Genomic DNA, 21,683 nt, shown 5'->3' on the forward strand with positions numbered 1-21,683 from the left:
CCAGGTTTTATTGAAGAAGTATATATTCCTATGAATTAATATAGTTGACCTTAAATAATAAGGTGAAAAATATATTACTGGAACAGAGCTCTGCTGGTGATATTGCCTTGAAAATAAATTAAGGCGTGTGAACGAGATAATTAATGTGTGGGAACGACTTACAATCTATACGTTAATTATCTCGTTCCGACGCCTTACTAATTCGCCGTGTTGTTGTAATGAAGGGAAGTGCTCGGCAGGGCCGCTGTGGGGTGATTTTCGGCGCTGTTGTCCGGGTGTCGCGGTGAGTTCTCCGCCCGCTCGCTCCGCCTCGTCCCGGCTTTGAAAAGCGGCGCGGCTCCTTCAAGATGGCGGAGCTCGAGCAGCTGCTGGACGAGAGTGAGTAACGAAAACTACATTCCGCTGCGAATTTTGAATAAATATCGACTCCAGACGGGACCCAAGTGGTCTCATCTGGGTTTATAGATGTCCACACACGCTCTGTCGGCTGTGGCGAGTTTTAAATTTGTGGTTTGTGCGTCATAATTGCGCTTTTCACTTGCGAAGTTAATCTGACGGATAGCTGTGGGGGCTACAAAAGCTAGTTAGCCAGGCTAGCCGGCTATAAATAAAGCTGTTTAGATGGACCGCTTTTGCTTCATGCTTTGCTGTTTTAATAGCTATTTAACCAATTAAACTAACAAAATATACACGACACTGATAACTGAAATCAACTAATGTTCACCAACAGTGGTGTAGTTAATCCAGAATCATCGTTTTCTACGCGACTGAAGATCCACCTTAAATTGGGCAACTGTAACATTGTTGCGTCTCGGGCGTCACAGTGTAGCAACTACACCATTTAAGGTGGAGCGGAGAATTCGAACAAGGTAGCTTGCGAATGAGACGCTAAATTTATTTGTCAGCTAGAAAAAGCTTTATTCATGCTCGTCTGCCAAATCCTGAATGTTAATTACAGAGAGAGTATATAAAATAATGTTTTTGAGACTCCTGTTATATCTGTTGGATTCTAAAGTTTTGTTTGTTTATTTTTCTAACAAACCCACACTCCAGCTGCTCACTTATAAACATGCCCGTTTTGCATGGTTTGTTTTTATTGTTACTGCTTGACTTAACAATGGTAGTAGTGTAACCTCATTGGGTTTTGTTTGTTGTCATGTTTGTGTGGTGGTCTTGGTTGATCAGATTAAAAGTCTCTTGGTCCCCGTATTTTATTATTAATATTATTATTTTTAGTTTGATATATTTTCCCTTTCTACACCTCCTAACAGTTGATTTGGGTGCAGGAACCAATAGAAATGTATGTAGGAAAGGTGTCTACATCATTATTCTCTGAGAATTAAACATTGTATTACAATGTCTTCCAGAGACATGTTTTGATTAAGCTACGATGGCCTAAAATAATCTATAACGTCTGTGGAAATGGGCAAGGATATTTTGCAGTAAGCATGTGTAGGTATGTGAACAGGGGTGGATTGTAGGCTTTGAAGCTTTAATCATGTCCACATACAGCATCAAATGCCTATGTAAATATACATAAATAAAAAAAGTGATGATGATGAACCTGCAGCAATTGGTAATTTTTACGATGGAATTTTAGTGCCGCACCAAATTTGGGGATAGGGACAAAGATTCAGAGAATAAAGTTGGGGGGAAAAAAGGAAAATAAAATCAGAATATTTCAGTGAATAAAGTCAGAATATTTTGTTGTACATGTAATAGGGTAGACACAACCCTTTGCTATAAATGAGGATTGTTGGGTATTTATACTATCCTGTAGATTTCAGGAATATAATCTCAGTCCTCTAACATGTCAGGACCAAAATGTAATAAGTATGTAAACATTGAATTGGTTGTTCAAGAACAAGTTTATTCAGAAGAGGAAAAGTAGTTTCACAGAATACAATTAGAATGATCATGGAAATGATTGATCTAAAGGAAGTGGAACTCTGGCATCCAGGGTCTGTGCAGAAATTGAGGTTCCATTGCATTATGGCAAAAGAACATGTACAATAAACTAAAGCTTAATAAACAGCTGATATGCATCGCTGTCAGTGGCTGCACTGACAAGTTTAACTGTCATGTTGAGGGTAGTCTAATGTCTATATATAAGTTTAGAGAAATCTCAATCCAAACAGTGTTTCTCTAAATATTTTGATGTTATTCTCTGAATTCTTTTGACTTTATTCTCAGAATATTCGATCTTTACTCTCCTTATTATTCTTTTTTCAGTAACATGGCCTTAAAACACCAACATACATTTTACTTGTAAACACCTTATTAATCTAGAGCCAAACTGGGTAATTTTGTTTTTTTAATTAAGCGGCACCCCATCTTATTTCACATTTGAGTGGTTTACCACTTTGTATTTCAATAGATTTGTAAAACTAAGCCTCCTGAAAACATCAATTAAAAAAAACCTGAATTTCACCTTTTTAAAGACCTTTTTACAGAGGAGCTTATTGTTCATAAAAGGGTGCAAGTGGCTTTGAATTCGTAACACAGAACTGCTTGACAGCATCTCACTATATCTGCCACTCCTTTAGTGGTGTAACAGTGTATCATAATATTGTGATATTGCGCTTTGTGAAATATTACATCATCTACTGGATAAGGTAGTAAGTTTTCAGTTTCTGGTAAACCAGGTCATGGCTACCGTTCAAAACCTGAGATTCACAGAAATCTCATATTTATGTTCAGATAAACTTATAGGTTTAGCATGTCTGCATATGTAGATCTAAACCTGAATTTGTTGCACAAATGAAATTTACAATATGGGCATTTATCACATTTGTTTAATTTCATTCTGAACTACCATACTAATACTTGGCACATAAATGTATGGGAGTGTAACATGTTGCTCTACTGATAACTAGAATTTTCTTTCATTTTCAGGCTCTTCAGCGAAAGCTCTTGTCAGTCTGAAAGGTAATTTTTTACTTTGCTTTCATGTATTTCAAATGTTTAGTGTAAAACAGTTTTTAAAAACTATCTTTGTGTTTATGCCATTTTGTTGATAAAGCAATAGATTAGTCAGGTAATTTGGAGGGAAAAAATGAGATGATAAACTGATATCATTCAAATGATGTTTCTTGGCCACTACCTGTTTGTCTGCAGAAGGAAGTTTGTCGAACACATTAAATGAAAAAAACAACCTACCAAAGACTCAGAACACCAGAGGAAGGAGCAGCTACATGTCTGTGGAAACGGTGGGAGGCTAATTATCTTTTTTGTTTATATCATACATGCTGTAATATATTACAAGTCTTGGTTATTTGCCAAGTGTGTTTCATATCCCTATTATACTTATTTTAGAGACTTGTCTTTGATTAATGAGTGCAATTTACAGATGACTTACTGCATAAGGCAGTGGTTCTCAAAATGATGAGTGGTACGCGTACCACTAGTGGCATGTGAAGCGGCAAGAGGTGGTACGCCAAATGACCTCAAAAAGCTTACTACTTAAGGAATTTATTCATAACTGAAAAAAGTTTTTGTGTAAATCACAAATGTTTCATGGTTCATAGTTATACCCCAATGAAATTAATTTGTGTTGTACAAAAATACAACGAGCTGCTCATGCACCGTAGTTGATTGTCTGTAAGGGTACGGCAGGTGGGGGGACAGCTTTCCTCTGCTTTTTTAAAATTATTATCCCCCCCCCCCTTCGTTGCTTTCTAGACATAAGCTAGAGACAGCCGTGAGCAATTTGGACTTTATTGTAAAAAGGGTAAAGCAAAAATGAGAAAATCAAGCTTGGACCAATCAGAGAAATACTCTGACGGAGACTCCCGAAGGACTAAAGCCAGAGGCAAAAGTGGAGAAAAACTAAGCGAGAATTCTGTACATGTGAAGACAACACTTGCCTAAAGGAAAACGTGGCCGTTCTTCACATCATTACAGCCCTAAAACAAGGTTTAACACAGCACCGCCACTCTGAGCACCTGCGCCAGGTGCCGCGCTGTTTTCACCTGTAGCCTTTTAAAAGCACGTAACTGATATTAAATTGACTTCTTCTCGTTTATTATTAATAAATTCTATGTTCTCATAAATGTATAATTGTAATTAAAACATTCAGTTTAGGCCTATAGTTATTAGTATTCTTTCTATAATTATTAGTAATTATTTTAGATCATTTTGTGTTAAGCATGCAAATTTCAAGTAAATAAAAAGCAACAAAAACATGCAAGATTTTGTCTTATGCCCCTGGAACAGAGGGAGATCCACAGGCGCACAGGTTTCTGTGGTAAACATTATAGGTGGTACTTGGAGGTTTTTCTTTGATAATGGGTGGTACTCGGTCTAAAATGAACAACTGCCATAAGGCTTCAGAAAGAGTGGGGAGAAAAGTATTTATTTTTTAGCCAGTAGGAAGGATTTTTTTAGTGATCCTATATGTATGTGTTATATATATATATATTCTCTCTGGGGTAGTGAAACATATATTCTCTCTGGGGTAGTGAAACTCTGATGTCATTTATATATCAAATGTCCTTTTTTTTTTTTTGCAGCTCTCTTCATATTATACGTAATAGCATAAATAATGAGTTTTAAAAATGGAGTGCAATATGGTGCTTGAGTACAGCTGTTTTTCAAATTAACCAGCGGTCATTAACCCTCTGTCTGTTGATCTACTTTTTATAGAGTCTAGTTCCTTCCTCCATCCATTATTGAAAAAGTTAATTAGTTGGAATGGGTGTGGCTGTGTTGGAACTAGACACAGGAATGTAGATCTCAAGGACTGGGGTTGGTGGCCACAGACTTGGAGTATGTTCAGAATGACACATGCATTTGTAATCTCACAATACTGTCTTTATTGTATTGTTTTTGTCTTCTCTGATTGAACTTCAGCCGACAAGAAGCTCAAAGAGGAGTCGTTTTTCCTCTGAGGAAGAAGAGCGGCCACTCCCCTCCAGATCCCCGAGGAGGAGCCAGAGAGTCACCACTGTGCCTCAGGTCAGACAACTGCTTTATATCTTCACTTCACAAGATTTATGATGTGCAAAAGTATCTAACCATCCCTTATATTTAAGGATGCTTTTATGTACAGTCATTGCTGACACATCGGGTGTTCTATTTTAACCACACAGCTTGTATAGTCTACAGAGAAAGCACTGACCAATAGAACGGGGTGCTCCAAAGTGGACACAAATGACCCTATAGTCACATTGGCAGATGCCAGTCTCTATTCATATACATAATTATTAAAGAAACGTTTAGTTGAGTTAATGTCTAGAAACATTTGAAGACATACTGAAGCAGCACATGCAAAATGATTTACAAAATAAATATTATATTTCTCTCCTGCAGAAACTTGCGAATGTCACGACACCAGATAAAAGAGCATCACAGAAGATTGGGTTAAGATTAAGGAACCTGCTCAAACTGCCCAAAGCACACAAATGGTGCATTTATGAGTGGTTCTATTCCAATATTGACAAGTATGTAATGCCTTATTGTGTCCTGAGATGAATTGAAATTTTGAATTAACTTTATAAAGTGATTTTTACCCCAACTCTCTTCATTCTAGACCCTTATTTGAGGGAGACAACGACTTCTGTTTGTGCCTTAAGGAGTCTTTCCCAAATCTAAAGACAAGAAAGTTGACAAGAGTGGAATGGGGAACAATAAGACGACTAATGGGCAAACCCAGAAGGTTTAGTGTTTCTTTGTCATCTGTCTTTGATTTTATAAGTGCATTTGAATGATAGAAAGACACTCTGTTTTGTGACTACTGCAATGGTCTCTTTGTTTGGAGAAAACTGTTGAAAATGACTGCTTATGTTTGCCAGGTGTTCATCTGCGTTCTTTGCTGAGGAGCGAGCAGCGCTGAAACAGAAAAGGCAGAAGATGAGGCTTTTGCAACAAAGAAAGATAACAGACATATCAGTTTGCAAAGATCTGCCAGATGAGATTCCTTTACCATTGGTCATTGGCACTAAAGTCACTGGTAAGTTTCCAGTGTGGTTTTGGGAGGAAGGTGTTCATTTATTCTTTTGTGTTGTCTTTATTTGAACATTAGCATAGAAGTATATCCCTAACACATAGCCATACTCATCAGTGCTGGAGAATATTCCTTTCTGATCCACTGTCCTGTCTTATTGTTTCTGTGATGTCTTTTCTCTCAGTGCACAACTTAAAAATAAATAAATAAATAAAAATCCAACATTTCTTTTAATTAATCAAATTTGCCCAAGCAAGTCCATATTGATATATTGATTGGTGAAAGGTAAATTAATAATAAAACAACTAACTTCACTAAAGTATGTCACATGTAAGCAAACTAATACCTATGTACCCTAGCTCGACTCAGGGGAGTCCACGATGGCCTCTTTACTGGACAGATTGATGCAGTGGATACCAGTGCAGCAACATATCGTGTGACTTTTGACAGGAGTGGACTTGGCACACATACGGTTCCAGACTATGAAGTCCTGGTAGGCTTGTCTTTAGCTTACACAGTCTCTGATTGGTTTTTATCCCAAATTTGGATTGTTGGAAATCAGAGTGCCGATTATGTATAAACAGATTTTTCGCCCTCCTATTTATTTATTTATTTTAATTTTTTTATTTTTACAGAGTAATGAGCCTCATGAGACGATGCCTATATCTGCCTTTGCACAAAAACAACGTCCGTCTCGCTTCCAGAACTTTCTGACTCCTCCACGTGGCTCATATCCAGGTTCAACACAACAAATCTTAATGGTAATGAGAAAAGATGCTTTACCACTTTTATTATTATTAATAAACTATTATTAACACTTAAATGTGTTTAAATATGAGTTGTCTCTCTCCAGACATTTGAACTTCGTAAGGTATCTCTGTTGGGATACAGGTGATATAAGTATTTCTTCACATTGTATTATTACAGGACAGTGATCCTTTGTTCAGTCAGTCACCCTGGAAGAGTAAATTGCCTGGGAGTGATGGAGACACTCTGGGAGGGTTTCCTGTAAAATTTCTTGTACAGGTGGTGAGTATCTTAGTATTGAGGTACATTTATACGCAAACATAACTTCAGCCCACTCATTAATTTCATGTCTTGTTCCTTTAAGACACGATTATCCAAAATCCTCATGATTAAGAAAGAACATATAAAGCATCTAAAGGAGATGAATACTGAAGCTGAAAAACTGGTATGTTGTTTATTTATTTTATACTATTCATTCATTCATTAGATATTAACAGATTCATATTCTGATTTAATTACTAAGCAGCCACTTGGTAGAAGAAATGTTTATATCTCTGCTTTAATATTTGTAAGTTCACTACAAGCTGTCTGCTGTACTGTATAAAATATGGTGAATTCTTTTAACCAGGGAGCTGCCCTGGGACCACATTAATTGTTTATTGTTATGTATTATATTGTTCTGTACAAAGGCCCTCGTTTATTGATTTGACAGTAAGCAAAATTAAATTTTACAATAAATGCAGTTAACGCTAAAGTGGTAAGTGATAAATTGTGGTCATGAAACACTTGGTGAAACTCAACTCCTGTTGTCCTGCAGAAGTCCTACTCCATGCAGATTGGATTGGACTTCCAGAAAAGGTATGCAACCACAGTACTGGACCTGGAGCAGCTCAATAAAGACCTAAACAAAGTGCTGCATTCAGTTCAACAGTTCTGCTATGAGGTAAAGATTAGCCCACCTTAAATAACCTATAGTCTCACTCTTATGGAAATATTTAAATGTTCCTTTCAGTGGGTGATTTCTGGCATTTAGGAAAATTTGAATGATTTTATTTTCCCCCCTCTCCGTTGGTTAGCTGGCCCCAGACCAAGGCATGCAGCCTGCTGATCAGCCCAGTGAGCTGCGGCGGCGCTGTGAGGAGGAAGCCCAAGATGTGATGAGGATGTCCAATGCGTTACCAGATGGGGAACAGCGAGTACAGAGCCCTGGCCTCACTCAGCTTGTTTCCCGCCTCACTGCCCTCCTGCTGCAGATCAGAGTGAGACATGTTCAGATTCACCAGTGGTTCTCTGGTCTGCTGCCCTGCACATTTTTAGATACTCCTCTGCTCCCAACAAACCTGATGCAACTAATAAGCTATTTAACAACCTCCTCCGAAGCTGAAGTGGGTGTGATGGAGTGACGAGAAAACTACAACACACAGGGCAGTGGCCCACCAGGACCAGAATTCACAACCACTGAGATACACATCAGTGATTTCATAAAACGTTTATCACTTCTGTTATAACTGATATATGATAATTTATCATTGCTTGTTTTGTTGTGGTTTGCAGAAGGTTTTAAGTAAACTGCTGTGAATGCATACAAACAATACATTTAGCACAAGTCTTTGACTCCTTCCCTTTGGGGTTCTTTTGTGTCTACAGTACTTGGCAGAAGGAGGGGACCTCAATTCATTTGAATTTAAATCATTAACAGATTCTTTGAATGACATAAAGAGTTCAGTGGACAGTTCTAATATCAGGTGAGATTTTTTTTTTTCTTCCCTTCATCTGCTCAGCAAACCTAACATTTTAAAACAGTTTTGTAGCAGCTGTGAAATTTGAAGTTTGTATGTCCTAGTACTGAATTTATATTATATATTATGTGAATATTTCCTATTTTTATGTCTTTGGTGCTACATTCAAAACACAGTTTAGTGGTTTTTGCTGCTCAAATTATTTAAAAAAAGTGTTATATATATATATATATATAATAAAAAAATCTCAGACTAAGCCTATATTATTATAATTAAATGAAACCCAGACCAGTCTAATTTGGAGTATTGTATTTTAAATTGCAATATTTGTACTTTACAAAATCCCTTTTTCTTTTTTTAAGATACATTTTGTCCTTTTTCACCCACAGCTGTTTCCAGGACAATGTGGAAATCCATGTAGCACATATCCAGAGTGGCCTGAGCCAGCTGGGTAACCTCCATGCTTTCTCAGCCAATAATACCAATAGAACGTGACTGAAACAACCCTTTTACAAAACGTGGACTTGGAGCCATCTTTGCCCCTAAATCATTTATTGGGTACATCTTCTTTGTTTTGTATTTAGAAGAGAGAGCTTATGTTCTCTGACTCAAACCTGGAGCAGAACCTGGGTCAGATAGCAGCCACCTTCCCCACAAACACACACGCACTGTCTTAAGCGAACAGATGTGCTTGACTGTTAATTTGGAGTTCTACTGATCAGTCAGTATGTTCTTTCAGCTGTGTTAATCCTGCCATCTTGGATGTCCTTTTATTTTATGGCTGGTTCCTGTAGGGATTTGCCATGTTGCATTTCTTGATTTAGTTGAAGCTGTGATGCTTTGCATAACATTTTTATGCTCCCTCAGAAAAAGGGAACTTGATTTGCAACAGTTTTGAGTTTCTCCTACAGAGAACTGTGCTGTCCATTTATTATTTTTGTATGTACATTGTAGATAATTGTACAGTTTATGTTGCTGCATTGGCTCTTGTCAATGTGGGTGTTTTATAACTACTTTTAAATAATTTTGTAAAGAATCAGATTTGATTTATTAAAGTCTCTGGCTTCAGTAGTGGATCAGATTTGTTCTGTCCATGTGGTTAAATTCTCCCCCATCTGAAGAATATTTGCCAATATATCACTGGTGTATGTTCACTTAGGTCTTTGTGGAATTTGCTTTTAGATGATTTAACATGCTGTGTTTATTTAACTGGTAGCTGTAAACTGAAAATATGTAAATACATTTTTTGTTTCTATTACATGTAAAATGCATAAAATAGTTCCCCTGCATTTTTGTAGTAAGACAAAGACTTTTCATGTACATTTGAATTCTTTTATTATATATATTTTTTTCCAACAGTGATACAGTGCAACTATTTAAATATAAAATAAATAAGTGATTCCAAATCTGAAAATGTTTAGGTGTTGTTCATTTGGCAGATGATCAGTATTTACACCAGTCCAGATATTACTGTAAGCTACTACAAAAAACCCACCAAACCAGCCATGGCTTCCTTCTCCCAGTCAGAGTCTGAATCCGAGAACTCTGCAGCATCACTGCCACGAATTGGTGAAAAATGGCTGAAGTTGTCCACCTGGACTCTGACTGGCATGGGCTGGACGGGACAGCTGAGCTGTTTTGGTGAAGATTTATTAAAGCCGATCTGTGTTGGAATCGGAGGAATGACCACCTTCATGTCTGGGCCGATGGTTCTGTTGGGAGGGAAGTTGTCGTAGTCCACTAGCATGTGTTTAGGAGCAGATTCTAGTTTATTGCCTGGTATGTGTCCAGCTGCTTTGTTGTACTGATAGAGGTTGCTGCAGCTTGCCAGGTCCTGCTTGGCCTGGTTGGTTTTGATTGTGTCCTCCGTCGTACTGAACATGGCTGATACGGCACTGGAGTCATAGCTGTGATCTGTGGCTCTGCAATGTCCCTGCTCGGCACTGATCATCAGCTGTGGCGTGAACGAGTCTCTCAAAGCGAAGGAGCCCATCCTCTGGAGATCAGGCTGGCTTTGGAGCATGGGGAATGAGGCTGTAGGAGCTTTGGTCATGATCTGGGTGGCTCCTCTTGGATTCATGGGGATGGGTGTGCCAACCTGGCGCCGGGACTTGGCACGTCGGTTCTGAAACCACACCTTTCAACAAAGAAAATACAAGGTGTCAGATTTTGTTGTAACTTGTGCCTTTTTAGATAATCAGTGGATAGTTGTTTCATTGAAGCACTCGTCTTATATTAATTGCATTATATGTTTGCAGTTACACTAATAGCTTTTATGCATTTGTAAAGACAAGACAAAAATCTCACCTGAATTCTAGATTCTGGCAAACCAGTCAATGCCTCCAGTCTCTCTCTCAAATATATATCAGGGTATTTGGTGTCAGAGTAGACCTTCTCCAAGACTTCAATCTGCTGCTGTGTAAAGTTGGTTCTCTTTCTGCGATGGGTTAGCAGGGCCATGCTGTCCACTCTGGGCTCCACTGGCCGGCTGGAACTGAGCAGCCTTGCTCTGTTTTGTACACTGTAGTCTGGGGCGTAAATAGGTGAGGTGAGTTACGGTTTGTTAAGAGAAATACCATAATCCTTCTCAAAATGTGTTTAGAATATTCCCATAGGTTTGCACAGAGCATAAAACTGCAACCAGTTTCAAGTTCAAAACACAGTCTAGTTTAGCTACATGTTCCAAGTACAGATTAATGATGAATGAGTGTTTATCAGTTAGATGTGTATTCCATGCGTCATTAATGCCTTTAGAGTTTGTTTATGCTTCATACCCAAAGAGCAAGAAAATAGCGTATTTAAAAAGTTGTAGAGAAGAGCTGTCTACATAGTGCTCAGAACCCATTTCCTCACCTGTTGTCTGAGTGTGATTCCTCCTCTCCGGGTTGTTGGCTGAGAGCGGCTGAAGGTGAGGGCGTTCTCCAGGTAGGAGCTTACTCTGCATGGTCCACATGGTTGTGTGTCTTTATCCAAGCTCTGAAGATGACTGAGTGACCTGCGAAAGCACATGGGGCACTTTTATACCCAGGCGTCCAGCCTCTAGTTCTGTGGATCAAAGCAAGTGTCTGAGGGACTGTGGGTCCTGGGGTTGGAGGTGTGAACGAGCCATGAATGCAGCCAAGGCCTGCAGCCTCCTTTCACTCTAATGGACTCCCCTCTTCGAATACACATCAGCTGAAAAAACATTTACGTCTTTGGTGCGGATAGAGTCCTGTATGGGCTGCTCACATCCTGAGATCTTTGACAGCTTTGCACCTACACACTCTTTCAGCGTTTCTCCAGTCTAAAGCTTACTTACTGCAGTTCAGAAAAACAAGGCTTTACCAGCAGTTGAGCTGAATTTTTGTTTTCATTCTCAGAGGTGGTGCTCTGGTGACCTTACACTGTGCATGTATTTAGTGTGCAGTATGTGTATTCATCATGAACTGAGTTTATCTGCTACTGTAGCATTTAAATTACCCCCTGGGAACAACACATTCTGTGTTACTGTCTATCAGTAGTCTTCCTGTCTGTCTGTGATCAACAGAATCTTAGGCAAGTCTATACCTCACATTATTGGGCTCTCGATCAAAGTGTACAGTATCTATGCAGCCTATTTCCATCAGTAATATAATTCACTGTATATATATAGCCCCCTCCAGGGTGTATTCCCGCCTTCCGCCCAATGATTCCAGGTAGGCTCTGGACCCACCGCGACCCTGAACTGGATAAGGGTTACAGATAATGAATGAATATATGTATGTATATATATATATATATATATATATATTATAAATTGTGTATTTATCTCACACACCAATCAACACAACATACTCACACAGTTTACTGGAATATCTGTTCAGATCTTTGGAGGTCTTTGGCATCTCAGCCTGTTCTCACCTCTCCTGTTACCTGTTGCCTTGATGGATTTGCCAAACATGAATCAAAGGCTCCTCAATACACACTGGCCAGTAAACACCTGAGGTCTAGATGATACATCACTGTCCAGACACACCTCATTTTAAAACTCAGACCATCACTTGGTTGTTTGTCTTTTTGCTACCACATTACTCATTTTCACTTATCACTCAGTGAGGCTGGAATTTTAAATGAACTTCAGCATGAGTCTGATGAAAGGCATGTATCTCCATTTCCTTCTAACATTGAACTCACGCTCTGCGATTTACAGTGTGAAAATTAATATAAGAAACAAGTGCCCCATAACACAATCCATCTAAATTAAAATAAAATGTAAAAATCCACCTTCACAACACAATTGGCATTATGTATTTACACTAAATCACTGTTTTTCTGACATTTTTAGGACATCTAGGAGACTTTGATCACGTCTACAGCAAACTGTTCAACTCACTGCTTCCAAAATGAGCCTTGAAACATCAAACAGCAGACCTCGGGTCCTTTGATACAAACAATTGTAGCAGATAATGAGCAGCCATTACCAGCGTGACTGCCATCCTTCACAGACGCAGCTTTCACACCTTCACATGTGCCTCAGACACGGGGATTAGCCAAAGACAATAACCTCAGGATATCAGCAGCCAGTGACTTTACCAGACTCTCCTGGAAAATATTTTAAAACATGATCCAACTACTAAGAAATCTGCCAAATCAAATTCCTTGGTAGAGTTCATCATTACACCCTGCTCAAGTTTTAATAAAAAGGTCTGTAGAGCTGAAAAAAGTATTTTGGATCACTGCTTTATTTCACCCTCATTCCAAATGTGATAAAAGTCAATTATGAATGGACAGTGTTCAGAATCATGTGACTGGTCATTTTCAGATATGACCCAACATTGAATAAAATGTAGATGCATTTCCTGATAGAAAAATCAACTACGCCTTAACACTTACAGAATTAAACTGGTCTAGACTTTTCACCCCCTCTAAGCAGGACAGTTTATAGACTACTATTGATGTATTTTAATACAGGAGTATCCCAGAGTGCTGTTTTTATTGTAGGGTTGCAGCACAATTTAAAAACTGAACTGCTCCAAACTCCCAATAAATAAGTTGCTTCACTTTTAATGAATTTGATGTATTTTATTTAATGAGTTTTAAAAGGTAAAGCAGCACGTTAAAAAAAAATTGAACTATTTAAATAGTCTGTTCCTGTAATAAATTGGCAATACACGCCCAGAGGAATTTGCCCGTTGAGTGTTTCAAAGCAGGTGTGAATTAATTGTTATTCAAGAGCAGACTGGAGGAGACCTCAGTAGACAGTTCAACTGGAAGCAACACATTAGAACAGAAGGCTTCCTGAACACTGTGAGAGGGGGGAGGGGGTAAGGGAAAGAAAAAACCCAGTGGAGTCTGTAGGGGTTTAAGTCATTTTATTTAAATGAGAACTAAAAGTTGGAGAGCACAACTTTCCCAGAGGAGACATGCATCCTGTGGAGCTGCTCAAGGGATGTGCTTCTGCGCCCTGGAGAGAAAAGTAAAATAAACATTAAGCAAACACTGTCTTCAGGGAAATGAATGGTGACAAGGCGATTTATTTTCATACCCTTAATGGTGGTTCTGCTCCCATGTTGGGGACACCGTCTCTTACAGAGGGCATCAGTCTGGTTAATGTCACAGATCACAGCTTCACAGTGGACAATGATCTGAAAGACGGTTAGGTTAATGCACATTCACTCTCAGCAGTATTAATAACTGGATATAAGCAATACACATTAAAATAGAGCTACAAACTTGTTTTAACATTGGCATCAGCACAAGTGACTGAGAAACCTGTCTGGAAATATACAATTAAATAAAATAAACTACACTACAATAGAGTGGTCATCAGTTGATGTGATTCGGCTGCTTGTCCACTGGAGGACATCTTGTCTAATGCTTTGGTCAGGATTCTGGATGTGTAGACAGTCGTGACTAGGTAGGTGGAACTACTACATTAAGTTTGTGTGAAATTGAGTTAATGAATCAGTTTGCTTTGATTCCCAACATGAGGATCATGACTTATCTGAGGATACCCAAGTGAAATTAGGTGTACAGTATAATTGTAATTCTCCATTTGGTCATTGTGTTAACCTTCTGTAATATTTCTAAAAGATATCCTATGTTTTATACACTACATTCTGTGACTAACATTTAAAGTCACCATCTTTAAGTCATCTAAACCACAACTTACCTTTGGACACCATTATCCCCAAGAACAGAACTATGCACACGCTTTTGCAGCAGTTTTTAATTGAACTCGTGAATTCAGCAACAAATAAAATGTTCTTGACATTTTCAGACTACCAAACTATTCATTTTCTGGGTTATAAATACGATACTATCAAATGTAAACCCAGCTAGGTATGAAGAGGTTAAACAAAGGTCAGGTGTAAGTAAAGTTACCTGATCTCTGAGAATGGCGTTATCTTTAACAAAGGTGAACATCTTTACTTCAAAGCGTTTGATGTGTAGAGGGAACTGAACTCTCTCATCAAAGGCAACAGGGTGAAAAGTGGTTTGGTAACGGTCCTTAAGGTTCTCACAGCTGTTCAGGAAAACAAATACATTAACACCGCAACACCATTACAAGGACAGAAGTATTTCTTTCCTGGAGGACCATGTCTGAAACATTACCCATTTACAATAAGGTCCCAGCTCATTGTGGAGACCCCATCATTGACCACAGCCCAACAGTTGTCCAGCACCAGCTCTATCCGAAGATCAGCAGACTGAACCAGTTGAACCTCAAAGAACAGAGGTTCTCTTAGATACTGCACCAATGGGTAATCCTTCTCCTCATAGAAGGTTTTATAAGAGGGATCTACGAAGGGTATGATCAAGAATTTCAAATAAATGCCAACCTACAGAGCGTCAAGCATGCTGTTAATGCGATTACTTAACAATAAATACATCTAAAGACTGAGAAACACTGCTTTATGGAATACCCCGCAGTCCAACCAAATAATCTAAATGCCAAGACACAGGACAGGAACATAGTCTTAAAATCTGCAGTGAAACAGACCCTTAGCAAGTCTCATTCTGACTTTCAGTTCTCCAACCCCAGATTCAGCAAAAGGCTCATATCTTCGTGGCTTTGTGAAGAAAGTCACTGTCTGGGTATCATTCAGCATGTAGTAGCAGGACACTGTCAAGCTATCAACAGATAAAGTTATATTAGCATGTGTAAACATGTTTAACAGGGTGCAGGGAAGAGAAAAGACATGCAGTACCGATATTCTTGTTCAACATAACCAGACACAAGTCCATTTTTCAGGGAGTCTTGAGGGCTAGCACCTCTCCTGTTAACCAGGGAGACTTCATTCTGATACACCATGACGTCATCATAGAACTGGGAATGACAAGATTTAACAACTTATTTTAACTATTTAATTATTTTCTTTTATTATAAAGAACAAGGGGAATATCTAACCCACCATTCTTGTTGTCCCACAGCTGTTGGCATCAAAAGAGAAGTAGGCAAAACGGCTGTTGCTGAAGGTGGGTTTACATGAGGGATCATTTAATGCCAGCTGACTGGGAACCACATGAGATGCAGATTCCACCTTAACTGCTAGTGCAGTCATTGTGCCATTAGAGAAACACTCTGAAAAGAGGCCAAGAGGAAGGGCTTAGTCCAAATAAACAATACAGCACCTCAGTAGCCACTTGGGTGAGCTACAATACTGTACAAAGCCACTATGCAGCTTTAAGTTTTACTGGTCTTATGGTTGGTCATTTTCATTGCCCATCAGTTCTTTTACTGTTTGGCGTCCCATTTACTCTAGGTTTTCTTTCGACCAAACTTCATTATTTTATTAATTTCTTCCATAGGGATACTCGGTCCTAGAAATGGTCTAAACCAAACACTTGACAGGAGCCAGTGAAGAGCAGTCTGATTTTGATCTAACTGTAGATTTACAGTTAATATGAAGTAAAGCCTTCACCACAGTAAGAAACAATAAATCATGAACATTATACCCGTCATAGTCAGGGGAAAATTGCAGGCCAAGGAGAAGTTCTTAATGTTCCAGTTGTTGACTGGATCCCAAAGCATCATATCAAAACGACCCCTCACTGAAGACTCGTAGGCCAGCTGTGGGGGTGGAGAAAGCCAACGCCACATGGAGAATTAAAAATAAAATTATTCAGAAAAACACTCCATTAGAAGCAAGTAAAGAGATGCTGTACCTCAAAAACGACCCCATTTGCTAGGAAGGGCACAGTCATGTTCATGTGTGTTGAGTTTTCCTGGATGCCATACTCTGTATAAAGGTCAGCCAGATCCTGTTTGCCCACCATAATGTTGAAGTTCTTGCCTTGGTTCCCAAACTCCACAAAGACGTAGAAGTTCTCCTCGTCACAGATTCCTCTTACAGTTGGTAGAACTAACAATTTTTAATAAATAAATAAACTTTATATTTAATGTCACAAAAGGTCATTAGATATCTATATGCAAATACTTACTGATATCCTGAAGAGTGATTTCCACCAGTGCAGGCTGAGGAAAGGGTGTGTATTCAGGAAGGATTATAAAGCCAAAGATGAGTGGAAGGGTGTATGTAGTGCTTGCCCTGTTTACACTCTGTAATGAAGTACACATCTAGTTAGAATGACTGAAGACCATTCTACTGACAACATACACAAACCTCAGATTAAAAATGGGTGAGAAAAGGAGTCGAGTTATTTTATAACTTTGTCCACATAAGGCAGCATTTGTATTCAATTATATTCAACAAAATAGACAAACATGAAGACTATGGAACCACGCAAGACTGCAGAAGGTATGATGTTAGCAGCCAGAGGAAGGAATAAAGATTAAAGTGGAAACTATAATTTTAAAATAGTTATATTGAGTGATATTGAGTCGCTTAGACATTTTTGTGCATTAATTGCAAGTGTACAGCATGTAGAGGAGAGGTGTGGAGATACAGTATATTCATGAAATTTACAGTTAGTGAGAACAGCAGCTAACAGTACTACAAGAACACAAGTATAATGTATTAGTGTGCAAGTGTACAACAATGTATAAAGCTTCAAGTGTTCAGATAGAGGATCCCTGTTAAAATGCAGTGTGTATACAGTCCCATGAGCAGGTGAAGCTCAGAGTTACAGACCATATTGTGTGTGTTCATGTTCTAGTTGCTAAATGTGAATATAATATATATATATATAATTTATTAAAAATAAATAAATAAATAAATAAATAAAAAGGGGTGAATCCCATATCCTTAAACTTGCAAAAACTATTAGTGAAACTTTTGTAATTGTCTATAGCACATTGTATACAGGCAAGCAAAGAGAACAGCTTGTGTGTGATGCATGTATTTCATGCTTTTATCCTGTCTGTTCACATTAGCCATTTGCCTGCCAGTAAACAGCAGATCGGGTTATTGAGGATCTCATTGTAAGTCAATCCATCCAGCAGCATACTTACAGCCTTCACAACTACAGGGTCAGAGAAAGGGACCTGGATGGTGAAAGCCTTAGAGCCATTAGGAAATCCATGCTGCTGCACATTAAAGCCTCTGGCACTGGCCTCTTCCACAGTCAATACTCCAGTGGAAAAAGTGATGTTCATCAGCTCAACATCATGAAGAAATGTTCCCAACAATATATCAAAACATCCCTTCTCTGCCACAGTATCTGATGGAGAGAAAGAAAAACGTTACTACAGACAAATCTGGGAAAGTCTTTGAAGTGTACACCAGCAGATTTCCAAGCTAAAGGACTCTAAATGAACTTTAGGTATCTGCACACTCAGTCACACAATGAGCAGATGCTGTTCATAGGTTTATTTTAGGAGTGCGTTTTAAAAGAAAAGAACCTGCTATTTTCCCAAATGCAGGGAAATGTCCTTTCCACTGACCATATGCTACAGACACAGCAGATGGAGATTAAAAACCAAGGACACACTGCCATTGACATGTAGCACAGAATAAATACTCCACCCTGTGGAGTATTTTGTTAAACAAAAGGACTGAATAAGTTACAAAACTAATTATAATAAGCACTACTTGTGAGGAACTCACTGTCTGTCATTTGTGACTGTTGAAGCCTGGGTGGGGTGGTGATTGGGTAGTGGACTTTGTATCTGGTGAGATCAGACTTCGCCTCCAGCCACAGTATTTCCAGCATTGGTTCTATACTGTAGGTGGTGTGATACTCGTATTTCAGGGCATGACTCTACAACAAAGAAATTAAAGTTAGAGCAATGTGTGGGACTGCTGAAGTACACCTTAACAAAATTCACCCCAAAAGAACAGTATCAAACCTTGTGGTATCCATCTGGTCCACCCACAGGTAGCGTGACTATAATCTGAGAATCAGTCAGAGCCAAGGTGTATCCCATAACATTCATGTGTGCTAAATCTATCCTCTTCCCATCTATGCCCATGTACAGTTCCAGAATGTCATGCCCCTGAAAGGTTGTCAGTGGGGTGATGACTCGAGGCATATACCAGGTGATCATGTCATCGGTGAAATGGAGTCCACCTGTAAAAGTAGGGAATAGAAATAAATCTCAACTGCAAATCAACTGACTCTTACAAAGTTTATTGGTAGTGTGTAGTGTTTTAGATGTGTTTTGTGCAAACACATAGCCATGATTTCATAAGCCACAGTCCTTTTAAGTCTCACCCATTTGCATTTACCCTCCAGCATTCTGCTGGTGTTAGAAAATGCTGGGCTAAGGCATTCCTTGATTCTTTTTACACTCCCAGTGGGGGAAATAAAGAACACAGTAGAGGTTCATTGGTCACTAAAGATACAGGATAAATGTACAGCAGTGTTTAAAAGCCAAGTTGTGTTCCCTAATTGTGCATTACATTCTCTTCTCCAGATGGAGGTGGGGGATATCTGTAATATTTCATTATGAAACTGTAAAAAACAGGTTTTTAGCTCAAACTACTGAGGTAAATTGAGACAGTTTTCCAAATAGATATTCAGTTCAATTCCTCTTAGCACTAATTACAGATGAACACAACTTGAAACTGAACCTTAGACCCAGTTTCAGGTCCAGAATTTGTAAATCGCTGGTAAGTATGGGGAGCAAGAAACATTTCAGATAACTCAGTGTTCAAAACCTCCAAGATTCTATAAATAAGTGAAAATCCTTTTTTTTTTTTTTTACCAGTTGGACAGGCAGCAGTAGTGTCCATCATGGTTACAGCCCACTCTCTCTTGAAGTAAGTGGTCACTTTGAAGACTGACATTTGCACTCCATTCACCTATTGGGCAAAAACAAATTAGCCCCAAAATGAAATAAATAAAATGTTTATGCTTCACATCGGTATTCCTTCACTTACATTCTGAGTGTAAGTTTCAGCCATGTTGTAAGGGCTTCGCAGAACTAACCGGAACGGAGTTGTTGAAACACCATACCCTGCTTTCTGGGCATCCTCCAACATCATGGGTTTCTCTTTTGGGGTGTAGAATACCATCCTCCAAATATTGCAAAGGGATGTAGGTGCCTACAAACAGTAGAGTTAAAACATGGCCCAAAAACCACTGGATTAGCCCATCCACACCATTCATTTTACCTCTGGGGAAGCACCAGATTGGAAGCCCTTTCTGTCTTGACTTTGTTGCTTGGGTATTGACATCTCAGGGGGGAATCTGTTAACAGAAACCTGGGGCGGAGGGGAAGGCATACATTACAGCTCTTCACTGGAGCAAGCACATATTGATACTGTCTAAAAAACAGGTTCTAAAACTATGCTCTAATTTTTCTATGATGACGTCAGCTACTGATGTAAGTATTAGTTCTGGGACAAACACCCCATTAACTTACACATATGATTAAATGGTAGCTCTATTGACCCTGTATACGGTTCCACTGCTCCACAGCCCAATGCTGGGTGGCTTTATACAACTAATACTTATCTACATTGTTTGTACACATCAGTGAAGAGTCAGTGTTTAGTAACTAATATTTTGATGCAGATTGTGCCAGTAATGCTCTATTCCTAAATTAACGGTCAGTTTCTGACCACAGATCTGCTCTTAAACACAACCCAATGAGAATAAACAAAACCCCTCATAGCCAGTAATTTAAAATAAAATGGTCAACTGCATGCTAGGCTCATTAGATAATGGACTGGTTACTAAATACTGTACAAGAGAAAGGCAACAAATTATTTGATCTGTTCAAGAGACTTGCCTCCATGAAGTTGCGTTCACAGAGAATCTCACGTGAAGCCCATTGTTTGTATTCACAAGTCTGTTTGATCTCATGTACATCATCTTCAGACACCTGGTTACCATACATCTGAAGGCGTAGTCCAATGTCAAATATTTGGTCTTGCTGAAAAAAAATAATAAAATACAGTATTTGTACAGCACGAAGAAACCATAACTAGACCCAGTTCCACAAGTTCATCATCAGCTGAATGTGTTCTGTTTTTGAAATTCTGTGTAAATCTAGAGAGCTAGAGTCAAGTGTTCAGTGCCCATTACTTGGTTCTTCGTGAAACAGCTCAGCAGCGATGTGTAAAGCTTGGTGTTTCCCCAGGGATCAGACTCCATGCTGTAGCCACATTTCGCAGCCAGGTCGGGGGTTAAAGGTACGGTCTGCGAACCATCTGAAATCAACAAAGTGACCACACACTCATTAGCCCACTTCCACAGATTCTGAGCTTAAACTCATCCCTGAACACACTTACTGATGGCACCAACTGCGAGGTGACTTCCAAAAGCCAGAGACTTATCAAAGGTGAGCCTCATAACACTCCCAAGACATTCTACATTTAAGCCAGCTCCTGAAAAAAAAGAAATGCATATTTCAAATCTCAAAGCACAGCTTAAAACTGAGAGATGAGTTTAGTTTTCTTACTTTTGTTGAAAGTATTCTCTGCTGAGACCAGAACAGCAGTCCTTACAAACCACAAGGTGCTAACGGAAACAAACAGTACACAGTCCAGTTAGTTTCTGATTGGGTAAAGATTTAAAAATGAAAGACTAAATGAAAAATCCAAGGAGAATTCAAAGCTTACCACAAGACCAGGAAAAGTGCCATTTTCTGACAAATGAACTCATCTGTAGTCATCATTACTAACAACACAAGCTCCTACAGAACTGAGACTAAAGGTTAAGGGGTAATATATCAGTTAATGGAAAGGATTACGACTTTTTGGATGGCTAATTAGTCAAAACCACAAAGGGAAAATTAGCCAACCTTGAACTTCAAGAGGTCAGTGCAACAAAGCTTAAACAGACATTCATGAGTAAGTGTTAAAGCCACTATATGAGCCCTTCACAGGTGACTCTAATGAACATTATCACTGACAGGACTGGTTTAAACAAGGCCTTGAGTATGG

The 21,683-nt window shown here is 38.9% G+C and overlaps 3 protein-coding genes across 4 annotated transcripts; 1 reads left to right on the forward strand and 2 right to left on the reverse strand.

The window, feature by feature from the left end:
• The first annotated feature begins 239 nt into the window (after positions 1–239).
• On the forward strand, positions 240–9,810 carry lin9 (lin-9 DREAM MuvB core complex component). Its single transcript, XM_066677023.1, has 15 exons — positions 240–378; positions 2,896–2,928; positions 3,118–3,209; positions 4,852–4,956; positions 5,311–5,441; positions 5,531–5,656; positions 5,793–5,950; positions 6,304–6,437; positions 6,580–6,705; positions 6,872–6,973; positions 7,056–7,136; positions 7,509–7,634; positions 7,768–7,950; positions 8,339–8,436; positions 8,820–9,810. Exons 1-15 carry the CDS (start codon positions 348–350, stop codon positions 8,923–8,925), a joined length of 1,632 nt encoding a protein of 543 aa, XP_066533120.1. The 5' UTR covers positions 240–347; the 3' UTR covers positions 8,926–9,810.
• A 100-nt stretch (positions 9,811–9,910) lies between these two features.
• mixl1 (Mix paired-like homeobox) lies at positions 9,911–11,383 on the reverse strand. The gene is made up of 3 exons (XM_066677826.1): positions 11,284–11,383; positions 10,738–10,958; positions 9,911–10,567 (listed from the first exon to the last, which is right to left on the reverse strand). The coding sequence occupies exons 1-3, from the start codon at positions 11,381–11,383 to the stop codon at positions 9,911–9,913; spliced, it is 978 nt and encodes a 325-aa protein (XP_066533923.1).
• A 2,362-nt stretch (positions 11,384–13,745) lies between these two features.
• zpax1 (zona pellucida protein AX 1) lies at positions 13,746–21,600 on the reverse strand. Of its 2 annotated transcripts, XM_066676655.1 has the most exons (22): positions 21,542–21,600; positions 21,360–21,447; positions 21,200–21,258; positions 21,030–21,125; positions 20,824–20,948; positions 20,528–20,671; positions 19,908–19,997; positions 19,674–19,838; positions 19,499–19,595; positions 18,641–18,861; positions 18,399–18,552; positions 17,804–18,012; positions 16,834–16,951; positions 16,558–16,754; positions 16,348–16,462; positions 15,804–15,973; positions 15,600–15,718; positions 15,392–15,522; positions 15,004–15,190; positions 14,773–14,914; positions 13,934–14,033; positions 13,746–13,852 (listed from the first exon to the last, which is right to left on the reverse strand). In XM_066676655.1, exons 2-22 carry the CDS (start codon positions 21,413–21,415, stop codon positions 13,776–13,778), a joined length of 2,772 nt encoding a protein of 923 aa, XP_066532752.1. In that variant the 5' UTR covers positions 21,416–21,447; positions 21,542–21,600; the 3' UTR covers positions 13,746–13,775. The 2 variants fall into 2 exon arrangements, with proteins under 2 accessions (XP_066532752.1, XP_066532751.1); XM_066676654.1 differs by having other exon boundaries at positions 21,360–21,596.
• Positions 21,601–21,683: the final 83 nt, after the last annotated feature.

This window comes from Hoplias malabaricus, chromosome 7 (genome assembly GCF_029633855.1).
Source record: "Hoplias malabaricus isolate fHopMal1 chromosome 7, fHopMal1.hap1, whole genome shotgun sequence".
NCBI lineage: Eukaryota > Metazoa > Chordata > Actinopteri > Characiformes > Erythrinidae > Hoplias > Hoplias malabaricus.